The following is a 16,508-nucleotide window of genomic DNA, read 5'->3' as shown; positions in this document are numbered from 1 at the left end:
AGACTGAAGAATGTAGCCACTTGTTCAGATCTCTTAAACAGGAGGGGCCTTTTTTGTTTTATACACTGAAGTGCACGTCTCCGGAACCCCTGTTTATATTCAACCATGATTTAAAGGACGAAATATTTACTCAACAAGATTTTTACGTCAAATAATTATGACTCAAGTATCCTTCCAATTGAAACATAAATATCTTCTAAGATTTTTATTTAAAAAAAAAAAGATAGAATTTGTTTTAAATTGATACTTGAAAGAATGAAAGAATTATTTTTGATGCCTGTCTATTGTAAAAACAATTCTATTTTGTTTTTCTAATGTTGTAATGATTGACCTGCAATGTATTTATTTTTTATTAATTTCACTGAATAATAATATAAATTCTGCTGAATATATCAATTAATTTAATTATTATTAACTTACCTTTCATATATTATAAATTGAAATTTGAACTTATGTAAAAAAAATTGCTAAAAGATTAAATATTAAAGAGAAGAATGAAGAACAATTGAGAGGATTGAGGAACAATCTCAGGTTACCCAAGCAATGAACGCAAGGAACTTAAATAATAATAAAGTATATTAAAAATCGTATACAATTTTGATTTCAATATATGCATATGTATAACGATATGATCATCGGTCGTCGATTAATTACTATGGCAACATAAAAAACTTGTACAAAAATGGCGGTCGAACGTAGAATCGAATCAAACAAGAGAATTCATATATTTTCGAGAAAAAAGAATATAAAAGCTGAGCGAGGAAAACGTACAAAAGAAAAATAGAGGGAAATACGACTATTTCGAAATTCCAAATATATCTTTTCTTACTATAAAAATTTGAAGAAGAATAAAAAAAAAATAAAAGAATCATACCTCGTGAACCAATTTGATGGATGAAATTCCGGAACACACTCGTTACACACAGTATTTTCCATTTTATTGACAATCATCGTGACAAAAAGTGGCTTACAAATACTCGTTATAAACTCCTTTCTCTCGTTTTTCTAACGTCGCGTTCGTTCTTTTCGTCGCATCAATCGTTCTGCCATTGCGATAGCAGCGCACTCTTTCACTTTTTCTTTCCCCCTCTGTCTCGTTCTCCCGCCTTTTTTCCTCTCTTCCCACTACTACCATCTCAACAATCTCATTTCATCCCATTCCGTCGCATTATTCTTTCTCACTCTTTCCAACGTCACTGATCGTTCACGAACGCGACATTGTCCGTTTTCGCTCGTAACAGCTTGGCGTGATATGTGACACTAAAGGTTCTTTACTCTCACTACTTTACAACATTACACGTGTACGTTTTCGTTTGGCAGGGGTAACCCGTTCGGATTGCGATACGGATTGTGATTTTATTATTATTTTTTTTTAAGTTGCTTGAGGCAGTTATCGTTTTTCAGTCCTTTTGTTTCTTTCCGTTCCTTTTCATTTCTTATACATATATCTTTCTTATTTTTTTCCGCGTGCACTCGCGTCCCACCTGCACCACTCACGAGACATCTCGCGGATCGATCGCAAAATTCCAACAACTGTTAAAAAAGGCAAGCATCGAAGTGGAAATAGAAAAAGTACATAACCGAGATGTTTCACTCTTGCTAGTGTTGAAAGAATTCTTCATCTCACACAGTCACACTTTTGAAATGTCCCGTGAAAAGGAACAGAATAGAAATGAAACACGAGATGCGGTCTCGAGAATTGTATTTCTCCTTCTAGTCCTCCCCTTTTTCCTCCAACGATTAGAAAAATTGTGAAATATCGACATTGCATCGCAGAAGCACGCACGTCTTCGTAATGAAATCTCGAATATGCTTCCACAATCATATATGTATATGTATATATATATATATATATATATTTATATTTATATATTTATAATGTATATTTGTAATATATATATATATATATTTATGTACTTAACGATTTATTTATTTATTCGATTTCGCACTCTGTCAACAGCTACTTGTCTATTGCGCGGATATAAAAAAAAACACTTGAGGTGTGTATGTCTTAATTTGTCTTAATTTTTTTTCCCGTTTTATCTACAATTTAATCTCGGAATACACAGAACTTTTTCATATTCTTTTCTCTACGACGATGTGCGAGCATGTACGACACTGTATTTGCGTGTATCGATAGTATGTGAATCTGTATATGTAAATCTGTATATGTCTGTGCGTATATGCATGATTCAAGTCTCCATTAAAGACGGAAAACCATGCGAGATATAAAACAAATCTTATTCGGAATCTCTGCACTTCTTTTTTTGTCAGCTACGTTCAAGACGCGTATATATATATCATATACATATATATATATATATAAAACGATAAAGGTTAAGGGGGGGCTTCGTTCGGCGGTAAAAAAGACATGTTCGGCATCCGAAATCATGTTTTAACGTATGTATACATACCGTAAGCACACGTTTTTATTTCTTCTCTTCACGACGCATTCACGATTGACGCGTTCCTTCGCCCGCGGCAAGACTAGCGGCTCCTTCGAAGCTTTTTTTACGATATTGTTATTTGATACGCATTACTCATTGCACCAAGTTTTCGACACGATTTCTTCACATTTTTACATCGTGTCTTTCATCGACGAAAGATTTTCTTCGAAAGATATTAAACGAATATCGAAGCTCCACGGACTACGAATTACAATATATGCGTAAAAAGGAACGCGCCATTACCGCGACTGCGCAATGCTCGCGTCTGTACACTCGTCTCGACCGATAAATCGTTTTTTGATGATCGTTTCTGTTCCACTTCTCTTTTATATTTACAGCATTTTTATCTAAAATCTAAGAATAATATTTACAGTTACCTTCATTCTCCACATTTTTCTTCTTTCTCTTATACGTCTGCGCTATACACTTGCTCGTCGCACTTCATACGATCGACGGCGGTGAGCCTGTATTCATGGTTATGAGTACTTTTTTCATCGCTCGAGATGATCAGTCGATCCTTCCTTTTCTTATAAACCGACATTTGCTCGCTCTGACTAAAAAATCGTATGAAATTACAAAAAAACACGCACTTTGGAATGCCGGACCACCGCCGTAACCTTTAAGTAACGACATCTATAGAAAGTCCGTGTTTTACACCTATACTTCTGTTATGGCTAGGTTAGATAAATAGACGAGACGATACACGTTAGACGGACATGCGGACTTTACGAGTTCCGCTACGGTATATAAGTAAGAAAGATTACAGATAGATACGAATAAGAGAGAATTTTCTTGCACACTGTTCCATTTGCGCGATTCACTCACTCATTACACTACATTCAATCCACGCACTTACATCACAATCTCACTACACCAGCCGGTCTCGAGCGCCATTTTCCGAATCGTAGCCCTCTAGCGTCGACGCTTCGAAGTTTGATACGTTATTTCCGCGCTTCAATTCGAATCCAATTATATATATCCACGTTCCAATTATATATAGAAAATTTTCTTCGAATCGGTACAGGATATTATTACCCGTTGATCTACAAGTAACACAGGTTAAAAAATGATGTAAAAACTACAAAAGAGACGATTCGAGACCCACGAAAAAGACACGTACGGGCTAATACGTATATCGGGTAATCGAGAAGCACCGTCGCGAGTCGACGAGGTTGTTCGACACGCGTCGTAAACAGCCACACCACGGAGGTACCGAGAAACGCACGAATCTACCCGATCCCTTTCCCCCCTTTGTTTCAACGTCGTAACAACGACGAATAACTCGTTATCAGAGATCGATTCATACCTCGGTCGCCTGGGTATAAGAAGGCGCGAGTCCGTGCGCTGGCGTGAGGGGGCCCGTGGTCGATGCCAACGACCTCCTCGAATATATCGTGGCCGCCGAGTGTGGCGTGTGTGGCGCCGTATGGGGCGCTGTGTGCGGCGTGTGCCTGCGCGAGGCCGAGGCGAAGGGCTAAATGGGCCCGTAGTTGCTAAGGGCGGAAGGCCTCTCTTGTTGCACCGATTGCTGTTGCTGCTGCTGCTGATCGCAGCCCGCGGTGTTCATGTCGCCTCCCGCCGACTGGTGACGTCATACGTGCGACAGAGGGGGTTGTTTGAGGACGTGATGATGGAGATGATGTTGGGACGCGCTGGCCACGCTCCCAGGAGGGAGTAGAGCGCTTCCAGGTCCCGGAGCTGGTGGATACGGCACTCCTACACGCCCTACTACGCCCTTGATGCTGGTGCTGCCTATACCTCCGCTGACGCCTGTCACGCCTGCTACCATACCTGCGCCACCGCCTCCGTGACCTCCGCCGCTTCCGCCGCTGAACAAGCGCCTCCACAGACGTTTCCACGAGTCGACGGTTTTGCCGCTCCATATCCACACGCCTGACGTAATACCTACCGCGAGCGCCATAAAGTACTTGAGCATCAGGACGGAGTAGAGAGGTCTTGCTCTTGGCCGACAGGGGCACGCCAACGAATCGAGCCACTCGTTTCTTAACGACGTCTCGTACATATGGCAGGCCAACACCACCCCGGCTGGTAGGGTGTATAGAACGCTGAACACGCCAATTCTTATCATCAGTTTCTCCAATTTGTCCGCTTTCGCCCCCGGTTGACGTTTTATCACCGAACGGATTCTGAACAGGCTCACGAAACCCGCCAGAAGGAAGCTCGTTCCCAATAGAAGGTACACGAACAACGGCACCAGAATGAACGATCGCACTCCATCCGGAGCTACCGTGCAGACTCCTGCCACCGGATCCCCCGCTACTCCCCCGGCTAGGTACGCCGAGAACGTTTGGACCGCCGGTGCTAGCCACGCTGCTAGATGAAAGTATTGGGAGTACGAGGCTATCGCCTCGTTCCCCCACTTCAGACCCGCCGCCAGGAACCACGTGAACGCCAGGATCACCCACCAGACCGAAGACGCCATTCCGAAGAAATAGATCATCAGGAAGACTGCCACGCAAGCCTCCGGTCCCTGTGCCCTCGACTTCAGTGCCAATCCATCGCAGGCGATCTCCTCGTGGCCGAACACGCTCCTCGACAGGTAACCTATCGAGACGGCGAAGTAGCAGGCTGACAGGAACACTATCGGTCTCTCAGGATACTTGAAGCGCTGGGTGTCGATCAGAAACGTGGTGACGGTCACGAGCGTGCTTGCGGCGCACAGGCCGCTCCACAGTGCCAGCCACACGGCCGCGAACCCTCGTTCTTCGGAGGTGAGGAACGCCCCGTGGCACGGGAGTGCGCAATTCGGTACTCCTGCAATGTCCTGGATGATGTTCCTGGCGATGCTTATCGGTGGCGCCGGTATGACCCCACTTACGGCCATGCCTGCCAGCCCAGCCCCGTTGCCTATGCTTCCGGTGCTGCTGCCGCTTATCGGTCCCGGAATGACCGTGCCCCCCGCCCCCAGGGGTACGAGGGGTGGCCTGCACCGGCACACGCAATCCCTCGCCCTTTCCCCCGGGGGATGCTGGCAGTTTTTTTGATTTTTCCCTGGCCTACACCGCGGTGGTTGGGTCGTCTTGGACGGCCTGGTCGGGCGCGGTTGTGCTGCGGGCAAAGGCGCGCTGCTCGCTGCTCCTCCGTTACCGGATCCGTATCCGGTGCTGCTCGTGTGATTGTCCTGTTCCATGCATAAATTCTCTGGGTCACCGTGGGCCGGCAATCTTTCACACGCCATCCTCTCCGGCCAGGAGAATCCGTATTGCTGCATCAACGGCGCACAACCGGCCCTGGCTCTCTCGCAGACGCTTCTGCAAGCGGGCAGAGGTTTGGTGTATTCGGGCAAGCATATCGGCGTGTACATAGAGCACAAGAAGAACTTCAAGTCGGGGGAACATTTGATCTCCACCAACGGCCAGAATTGATGCACCTCCAGCCCGGCTTCTTCCTGATTGTCGTGATTCAATTCGTTGGGCATCGCCGTCAGATTATACCCGATCCCTCGACACATCGGGATCGTGATCTCCTCGCAACGCCCGTTTCCATTCACTCCCGTTCCACCGCCAAGGGACGAGTGTCCGACGCCGCTGCTTCCACCCCCGACCACGCTGTTACCAGACCCTACCATGCTGCCGGAAGACGAGCCACTGCCAGCTACGCCGCCCACCATCGACGAGGAGGAGGAGGAAGAAGAGGACGACGAGGAACCGCTCGATACCGAGCCCACGTTGCTCACTGGATTGATCGCCGATTCTAATCGCACATTTGGCAATACTGCGAGCACCAGCAATGATAACAGGGGAGCCATCGTTCGGCTGGGAAGCAGCTTCGTCCGTCGAACGAGTCCCATTTTCCTTGATTGCTTGCCTTTACTTCTGTGTGGGTCGCATTACTCCGGCCTGCAACAAAAAATTGTTATCTCATGTTAGTTACGAATAAAACAAGTTTTTAATCTTTTTAACATTCTCCTAGCTTTTCGGATTCCTTTGTATCTCTCATTCCGTCTCAAATAACAAGTTTTCCAAGCTGTTTTAAATTTTAAAAAGAGCAAAATTTACACGATTTAGAATAGGAAGCATAAATGATTCTCGAACACACAAATTCGTTCGGTTAACATATGGAGTAAGCGAGAAAATATTCCAGAGTAACGCATGTAATTTTCTATGTTATCTCCAACTTTTAGCAAGTTTGTCGCTAATATATGTGTCACCGATAGTGGACAAACATGGAATGTTTTAGATGGTGCTGCTATATATATATAATGTATGCATATCAATTAGAATAATGGATGGACGTTATCTTTCAATTTTCTTGCAATCGTATTTCTTCGAACACTATTATTGTTACCCAATTCATAACTGGAGCGTACTGATAAAACTCTAGTTACGCTTTAAAAAAGAAAGGCTTTGTTCGATTCTTCGAAAGAATTCACAAAGAAAGATTTAAAAACTTATTCGTATCATTCGATATTTTCGTTATGCTTATTTTTCTCGATGCATATTGATCGATATCGTTTGTTGTTTATGTATTTTATAATTCATTCAGAGATTAAATTCATTTTCCGACAATGTAACCTCCTAATTTTCTTCCATAGATGATATTGGAACAATAGATTTATAATAACATTGAAAATTATCACGAAATTCATACGCATCTCGAATAATACACGTCTTTGTTAATTATGAATGTTTTAAAAGTTTTTAATAGTCTTTTTGGTTAATCGATTTTGAAATTCATTTACGTCTCTTACACATCCATAACAAGTTTTTGGTTCCTATTTTATTTGATCTTCTACAACCGCGTCAAATTATTTTTAAAACAAATCCTTTTCCCCATATCATCTATCTCGCCCCATAATCAGCCATCACTTCGTCTCCTCAATAAAATCCTTTCCCCATCCCCGTTCGAACAGGATGCAACAAAAACGTGTTCAATCCCTTTACGGTGGTCCTAATTAAACTCGAGAACGAAGGTGGTTCTTCTCGCCGCTTTTTCTCCTCTTTTTTTTTTTCCTCCTCTGTTTAAAGAAGAAAAAAGACATCGAACTAAGCATAACATTATATAACGCGAATCTAAAGACGATCAGCCGTCCTTCGTATTTGCATAACCACTCGCCGAATCTCGATTCGTTAAGAGGCCGCCGAAAGACGCGGCTGTCTGCGACCCTAACGAACACGAAGGGCGCGGGGTTCAGGTGGCTGCCGCATAAATCAACGTCCAAAGAGGCTAGATCCTTCGCTGGAGGATCCCAAACCAAGAGAGAGGATACGCACACTCGTGCAGAATAGGGAGGAACTCGTCTAGATTGGTACGCCGTGCATGTCTTTCACGAAGAAAAGAAACGAAAGGGGAGGGAGAGAGAAAGAGAGAGATGGAAAATTGGAGGAAACGGGGAGGGGAGCGAGACGCACGACGAGCGAATATACGACGATAGTACGTAGCGAGAAAGGTTAACGCGCAACGAAAAGTCACGGGGGGAGTGTGGTGGTGCTGCTGCTGCAGCCACGACAGTCGGTGGATCTTATAATAGTCGGAGCCGCGGAAAACACGTGACCGGAGCGAAATGTTATTGTAGGAGGCGGTGTTAGTTTTACCGTTTGTTAACTGCTAGCACCCCAAAGCACGCGCCGCTATTTATAAGACTTAAAACCCGCCACTGTTGCATCTTCTTGCGAGGAACGATTCTCCTCCTCCTCCTCCTCCTCCTCGTTTTCATCTTGGCTACGTGTGTGGCTCGTGGCCGGGATGTGGATTGACACGCGCGAGGAAAGGATCAAGAAGAGAACGCGGTCCTGACCGACGTGGAAGACCTGTCTCTGAATGGAAGGATTGAGAAAGAACAGAAGGATCGAAGGAGGGAGGAAGAGAAAAAGGCCGTCTAGCCGAGACGGGATGTGTGTTCTTTTCTCTCCTGCTTTTGACTTCCGGTTTTAAAGGCTAGTTTATACGCTGACTGATTGCCTGTGAATAATCGTAGTTCATTGCTTGTGGAACCGAGATGAATGGTGGAAATGGTCTGGAACACTTTATTAGCCGCTATTTTAACTTTTGCAACAGATAATAGAAGATAAAAATAGTCCTTGAGCAATTATTGGTTTTAGCACTTTACAAGTATATTTGAAGAGAAGCTTTATAAACTATCGAGAGGATAGTTTTATTTTATGTGTTAAATTTTATACTATACTCGATTCATAAAATTTATTGGTTTATTGCATAAACGTTGTACGTTTTCTCTTAATGTTTTCGAAAAGAATAGATTTAAATATTCAAAGTATATAAGATTTTTAAGGAATTTATAAAGTGAATGGAAAAATTATATATCAGGGTCTCAATCATTTTATAATCCATATGCACAATTCTGCAATATCGCTAAACTGTTAACGCACAGCAATGTAAATATTATTCTTGGGCAACGTCTGTCGATAGATAAATTTCAAACGAAAGGAAGAAAGATTTGAGTTATAGTTCGCGATTTTAAACCATTCTTTCGTCATGAACAATGGTATTCAAACGAAAGAGATGAGAGATTCGAGGGAGAAGACCTCGAGAATCAAGGATCCTTAAAAGCTCTAGTTTTTTTTAAATGTTGCAATCCGCAAGTGGCTAGTCGATCGTCGTCGTCGTCGTCGTCTCGAAACGAATGCGCGGCACTCACCCAATGCCGCTTTTAATGAAGAAGAAACGTATAAAGAGCGCGTCTCCACCCTTTCATGGCAGCATTCAACCAGAGAAAAGATCAACCGAGTGGAATGAGAATTCGATATTCATAACCGTCGACTCGTAATGTCTCAATGCTCGAATTTAATCGGTATTTTCGTGATGTAATCACCTTGTATCGATCAACGTAATCGTCGCATTTTTAATTTTAGCCACCCCTCTCCACCGAGACTCCCCCGATAATTGAAAACACGTGAGTCATGCGAGCGAAACACACGCACCCACACAAGATATCCTTTGTTTTATTGCGTGAACCTCACGATTTATAGACACGTGATGGCTAATGGAACTGCAACACTCAAAATTCTAAACAATCAACTTATGATTTTAATATTGTTTTTCGACAATAATATTCTGAAGCGTAACTATTTCTCGATCGAATCAAAAGAATCACGAATCCATTTCCAAGTAACTACAATCGATTCAATTAAACATGGCCATCACTGTCTCCTATGCAACGCCAATCTTAACTATCATACACAGATGATAAATACATACGTATTCGATGCAAACAATGCATCGTTCGGAACATAAAAACGCAGACGCGAAAACAGACGTGCACACCTTTTCGATTATTAATCGCCACGTGGCCGAACCATCGTAATTCATCCGGCCAAACGGATACCACACTCGGCTCTCCTTATACCGGAACACGGTCACGCGCGATTCGATCGATCGATCGTTAATCGTCCAACAACAACGTGCAAAGCTTATTGACGCGTCCAGGCTGGCCCACGACTGGAAATTATCGCGTTTTCGAACGCGATACCTTGGCTTGGGAACGAGCTTCGCTTATTATTCCGGCCTCACCTTGGCGCTCCTTCCCTCTACGTGACTTACCACGCGCCACCATTCACCACCGTCTTCTTCTTCTTCTTCTTCTCGAGAAACGCGCGGGATTCGTGATAAAGACTATGCTTTCCTCTCTCTCTTTCTGTCTCTCGACCCGTTATAATTCCCCATTAAGGAACATTTTCGCGGGAATAACGTTCTCCACGAAGGCGAAGGGGGATGTTTCGTGTAATGAATCAGTTTTAAAGACCTCGCCCCCTCCCCTCCCCTTCTTGGCCAGGAATACGCGTTTCGCGTTTGGCGGCGGCGTTGTTTGCCTTATGATTTATTTCTCTCGCATGCAAATCCCGCGCGCCCTGCTTCTTCCTCTCTTCTGGGTTTCTTTCCTGGGATGTGGGCGGGACGAGAATATTTCCGAGGGAATTTTTCTTGGGACGTCTCCTCTGATTGCGAGGGAGGGCTTTTTTTTTTTTTTTATTTCGAAAGGGTTTCGGGCGATGGTAGCTATCGTCTGATCTAATCTTTCTTGAAGAATTGCTTTATTAAAGGGTTCTTCGTCTTTTTGATATTGGTAATCATGTGATGCAACATTTAATCGGTTGGGTTTTACTTCTATTTGCATATATTTCGTAATATTGTTCCATAGTGCAAGGATTTCCAAAATAAGGATTCTGTTAAATATTAATAAAATCGTTAAGATAATATCGGTTCAATAAATTTCTGGTATAATTTATGGATTATAAAAAATTATTACTTTCAAAAATGAATTCTCATGTATAAAAATTTTGAGAATCATGTATAGTGTTACAAGAAATTTTTATATCCTGAATTTTTATTTCTTTCTTATTATATATATATATAATATTAATAAAATCGTTAAGATAATATCGGTTCAATAAATTTCTAGTATAGTGTATAATTTATGGATTATAAAAAATTATTACTTTCAAAAATGAATTCTCATGTATAAAAATTTTGAGAATCAATGTATAGTGTTACAAGCAATTTTTATATCCTGAATTTTTATTTCTTTCTTTGGGATTATTATTGAAGATATTTCAAAATTATTATTTCTTTTTCTCTTTTTTTTTTTTTTTTCATTATTATTACACATTAATATTCATATAGAAGTATAAAAATGTCAAATATACTCGATTCCTATCAGAATTTTTAATGAAAGCGATAAACTATCTTCGAAAGATAAATTAAGAATACAAAAGTGATAAAAAGGCTCGTATAAATTTTTTCCCCAGTCACGACCAATTTTTTTAAAGCGGTTGATAGGTCACGTACGAAAACAAACGTCGAAAGAATGTTAGGTATAAAAAGAAGAGAAGGCCTTCTCCGTCCAATTGGATTTCCGAGCAGGGATTCGAACTCGAATTTTTCTTTCACCCGTGCCTGACTGCTTTAACCAATTAAGCTGTCCAGCCTGTCAACAGATCCTTTCTCCAGTGAGTCACACGCTCATAACGGCGCTGATAAATGCGGGCGTCCTTGGTCACGTATAAAATTAAGATTTAAAAAAAAAAAAAAAAAAGAAAAAAAAAACCAATAAACACGAGATATTAAATTAGAAAGACAAATTTTCCATTAGGGATTATAAATAATTCTTTCCACGCTGGAAAATTTTCTTCCCCGATGAATATTCCAAACGTTAATTCTTGCTAATCGAGTACGAGCAAGTATACTCTATTATTCCCAGCGAAACAATGAGAGCCATACCAATAATTCTGTATGGAAATCGTGGTAAATGTTCGGATACCAGCTATTATTGCAATAATAACGAGTTGATCGATAGTCTCACAGACCTAGCAGTGTATCACACATACCCGTGGGATAATTAGCATTATAATTAGTATATTAAATCATAGCCCAATTCAATTCATATCGAAACGACTTGCAATCTTAATATCATTAAACATCAACGATTGGAATTTGCCATAAATTATCTTTACAATTATTTTTGCGATACGTGGGATATTGTTATATATATATATAAGTTTCCACAAACCTTTCAGAAACTATAATTTTAATCTAACCAACGAAAGAATAAATTAAATTGAATTGAATTAAAAAATAACCAACAAAATATAGGATGAAAAACAGAAAGACTACGTTTAAACACTCCTAATACAAATAATTACAAAATCAAGATTGGAAATCAGGAATGGCAAACATTAAACCATTGTCACATTCTCCTCCGTTCGTGTTATGCACGAGTTAGTGCATTCAGCATTGAGCGTGACGCAGCGAAAGGGTTGCTTCCCTCCTATATCTTGTCAAAATACAATGTCACTCAGGATAACAAACCGTAATTGAAACTAAATTCCATTCCTCGCGGAGGGGACGATGAGCCATCGACGAGCCATCAAGGGGATAATACTTGGCCCGAGCTCGAGAGAATCAAAGTACGAGCGTCTCGAGCGTCTAAAAGCTAAATGAGAAATCATTCCAGGACACGGAAGGCCCTCCCCCCTCCCCCCCCCCCTCGATTCGTCTCAGCATCGCGTTTTCTCTCTCGTGCAAGGATTTCTATACGATTCTCTCTGATCGGCGAGCGCGAGGGGCGGCCAATTTGTCGACGCCAGGTGATCATAACTCATGGTGAACGAGGCATGCTGCTCTCAAAGAGGATGCGTCAGGAAATCGCGTGAAAAGGCTCGAGGGCTCGCGTTGCCTCATCTTCTTAGGCCTGCAAAGGCCATCTGTAGCAAACTGTTTCATAGATGAAGCTCCATTCTGCATTCTGGACACCGTGTTGCTTCGGAGGAAAATTGTATTGGTATGTACCCTGAATAAAACGAGAATTGTTGGTCAGATGGAGGGGGAGAAAAGTACGAGTCTGATTGGACGATTCGAATCTGAATCCGATGGAATTCCGATGGAAATAATATCAAGATTTTCGAAGTTATTCGAAGTTGATTAGATTAATTAAAGATTATTATTGTCATATTATTGGATAATTATAGAGTTTTCTAATTATAGTTCCCAGCTGATATCCGAGGAAATTATATAACGATGGTATTCGTTTGATGGTTTCTCTATTTATTTGCAGAGGAAAAGGCCATTTATAGATTGATCATTTTGGATTTTTTATACTTCCACAGATCTGTATTAGTGCAAACTAATACAATGTTTCAAAATTGACGAAGATCAGGATTATCTATCCGTTTGAAATAATTATTTACGAATCTTTTCCAGAACTTTAATACCTAGCAGATATATCTGAGAAATCTTTAGTTACACGATGATTGATAGCTAATAAACATTTGGCATATTCCTGGACAGGTATATATACGAATCTTTTCTCTAATTGCAATTCCCTTGTAGCTATACCTAACTCGCTCTCTCTATACCTATCACGCAAAAAGCATTAAATAAAATATATAATATAATTAATAAATAAATTTAATAATAAATTTTATTCTTTCACATTCCATTAAAAATACTTGTAAAAAGCAAATCCCAAGAATACTACTTCCAACAATAAATAAATGTATCCAGGATGAAAATACAGCAATCAATGAAGAATATCTTAAAAGGGATTCTCCAAACGTGTCACCCAACAGACATTCTCACTTAAATAAACTTTTAATTTCTCGACCAGTTTCACAGTATCGCAACGATAATGTACACCCTGTGAAAGACATCCTTCAAACCTCTCTCTCTCTCTCTCTCTCTCTCTCTCCATATCACGAACGCAAATCGAGAGAAAAGACTTGGCACAATTCGAAAGAAGAAATCTTAGAGGCCCCGAGAGAGAGAGAAAGAGAGAGAGAGAAAGAGATGCATAAATCAAACCGATCGCGGAGATTTATGGCGAGGTATGGATAAGGTGGTGGTGTGCTCGCGACGCGCTCGTTAGTTGGCAAAACTGACGGCGCACGGTGTCAGGTTTTATATCAAATCGCGCGTCACAGGCATTAATCACGAATTCAAGCGGAGAACAGGCTCGCTAAAGGGGGTGGGGTGGGGTGTATAACAGGGACACGAACAACGAAATCGCTCGCCAGGTTTCGCCGCTGTCTCGTTCCCGCGTCCTAGCTCCACTCTCTCGTTCGTTTATCTCATTGTGCTCTCTAGGTAGACGCGCGCGAGTCGAGTCGCGCCGCGGGACAGGCTGAATACGAGCTTGGAGCGGGTTCGACGCGGAATGTTAATAATTGAAGCTCGTGCAAGGGAGGTCGGATGCTGGGGAAGAGAGAGAGAGAGAGAGAGAAAGTGTATATCGGCTCGCTGAATGTCTGGAGAGAGAGAGAGAGAGAGAAAGTGTATATCGGCTCGCTGAATGTCTGCGCGCTGAAACAAACTTGTTAATCCTTTCGCGCGCACCGCTGTCTGCCTCGAGCCCCCTTTGAAATCGTAATGGAGTTTCGACGCGTTATTATTCCGCCTGCTGTATTTAGCGGGCTCTATCGCCGTGGTTAAGTAGGGAATCGAGGAAATTGAAAATCGCTTCCTTGCTATGCGATTTACTCGCGTCTTGATGCGGATGGCATGTACATCGCGTTTCGAGGTGTGCTCTTGGAGATAAGGTAGAACGAGGATGTTACGATTCTTTATCTGTAAGTGACGATATATATTTCGTGGCGATGTATCTTTTGCCGGATGATAAAGTGAAATAAAGTTGGTTTTATTCGGGATATATCAAATATAGAATCGATCAAGATCATTTAACTTAATATTATGTACAAGGTACATCGATAATTTTAAATAATTTAATTTTAAATAATTTTCAATATGCAAATATCTTTGAATATCCTTCGAAAATTTCGTCGAAGGAAAGTACGGAAATGATGTAAAAAATTATCATTCGTGAAAGTATATAATTTTAGTCTCATCGAAACTGAAACTTGAACGTTAATGTTTCGCTCGAAATTCGCTCAAATTAATACTTTTTCTTGCTCATAAAGTTTTGAAAACAAAGTTGGAGTGCTTTTCACAGAACGAAGAAGCTTGAAACGTACTAGAAAACTACAGTAACAAAAAAATTCTGGTATTATTTCTCCGCATCATGAAGGCACAATCTCCATTCCGCTAACGTTAATTCATTCGGTTAATAAGTAGCCAGCTATCTAAACGTTACAGCTACGTACCATGGAGAACTCTTTCTATTTCGAACAATATTTAGCAAAACGAGCAAAAGTCTAGACACCTGTTGCAAGTCTAGTCGGAAAACGAGCCACTTTTCGCCGGCAAATACCAACCTTTGCGACGAATAGCCAGCATGCTATTCAAGCTTCCATGGAAAACAAAAATCCCTTGTCTTTATCCAAACCATCTCCGATCCTCCATTTCTCGCGAATCGATCAATATCCTCTTATTTGGATATAATGCTTTATTTATCTGAAATTTAATACGTATCTACCTAAATTGTAATGCTCGATTACGTAATTCCAGTGTAATACAATTACGAAGAATTCAGAATAATTTATAACAGTAAAATTTAATTGTTTCAATATTCCCTAAATATTTAAATATCCCTAGCATTTCTTTACACGTACGATTAATCGTATTAACAATATTAAATTAATATTCTTCCAAAAAGTAAAGCAAATATGCTTCGAAAAATTCTATCCAATGATAAACTTTTATACGATCAATTTAAATATAAAACCTCTCGCAATGATGCAATACCTATGCTGAAATTGAATTAAAATTCAATCTTCCAAATTCGTCATCATTCAAAACAAGAATCCCTGAGAGCAAGAAAAAATTAATTATCCCCCAACAGGGATAAAAATGTGCATTCCACCACATCCCATTTCCTTAAAACTACGTATGGATCCGGGGTCCGATTTAACGGGCAAAAAGCCTCCAACGTCGTCGCGAGAATCGTTTATAATTCATCGCGAATAAACAACGGGAGGTGAACGATGGAATACCCCTCCCCTCTCCCCCATAAACGGCGAAATTAATTCCTTCCGAGAAGACCTCGATCGGGGGCAGAGAGCAGCGGTGTTAATTATAGACGAAACGCGCGCGTCAAACGTTCGATATTCTCTCTTTCTCTCTCTCTCTCTCTCTCTCTCTCTCTCTCTCTCTGTCTGTCTGGAATGGCAAAGTCCAGTCTGCGCGCCTCCCGATTGGCCGAGACTCGAAACATAACCTCGAGGCGGAATTTCGAATCGGCGTCCCGTCGCGCGACGCGTCGTTGCATGATGGATCGACAACCGTGGAATAAAAATCGCCGAAGGAAACGACGACGATGGGTTACAACAGCGCCGAGGAACAAGGACGGAGGGAGGTGGTGGTGGCGAGAAAGGTGGGGAAGGGGGGAGACGAACACGAGTAGTGACCTACGGGTTTTCGTGGAAGACACGAAAGAGGAATAAATTCTGTCGAATAAATTCTATTCGCGGGCCCGCAAAACTCCTCCGCCTTTCTGTCTTATATTTCTCCTCCTTTCGAATATATATACGCGTCGACGTTTTTTGCATAAATTATCCCGCGTTTGCCGCGGGAGGTCTGTCGCGAGGAGGATGCTCCTTTCTCCGATAGAGAAAATATTTAAGAGCGAGTGGGGAAGGCGACAGAGCGACACAGCTCGTTTTATTTCGCGCTTACCTCCCCCTCCTCCCCCTGCTT

General features: G+C 41.7%; 1 protein-coding gene across 6 annotated transcripts in view; it reads right to left on the bottom strand.

Moving 5' to 3' along the window:
• Positions 1-872: 872 nt before the first annotated feature.
• Positions 873-16,508, bottom strand: part of LOC122720346 (frizzled-2) — a 128,575-nt gene continuing 112,939 nt past the window's right edge. For all 6 annotated transcript variants that reach the window (XM_043946985.1, XM_043946984.1, XM_043946982.1 and 3 more), the window contains one exon: positions 873-6,307. In XM_043946985.1, the coding sequence (XP_043802920.1) occupies positions 4,039-6,258 (2,220 nt within the window). In that variant the 5' untranslated portion in view covers positions 6,259-6,307 and the 3' untranslated portion in view covers positions 873-4,038. The remainder of the gene's footprint in view (positions 6,308-16,508) is intronic.

Source organism: Apis laboriosa, unplaced genomic scaffold, assembly GCF_014066325.1.
Source record: "Apis laboriosa isolate Shangri-la unplaced genomic scaffold, ASM1406632v1 scaffold128_cov155, whole genome shotgun sequence".
NCBI lineage: Eukaryota > Metazoa > Arthropoda > Insecta > Hymenoptera > Apidae > Apis > Apis laboriosa.
Note: the sequence above shows the minus strand (reverse complement) of the source record. Positions and strands in the feature narration are given on the sequence as shown.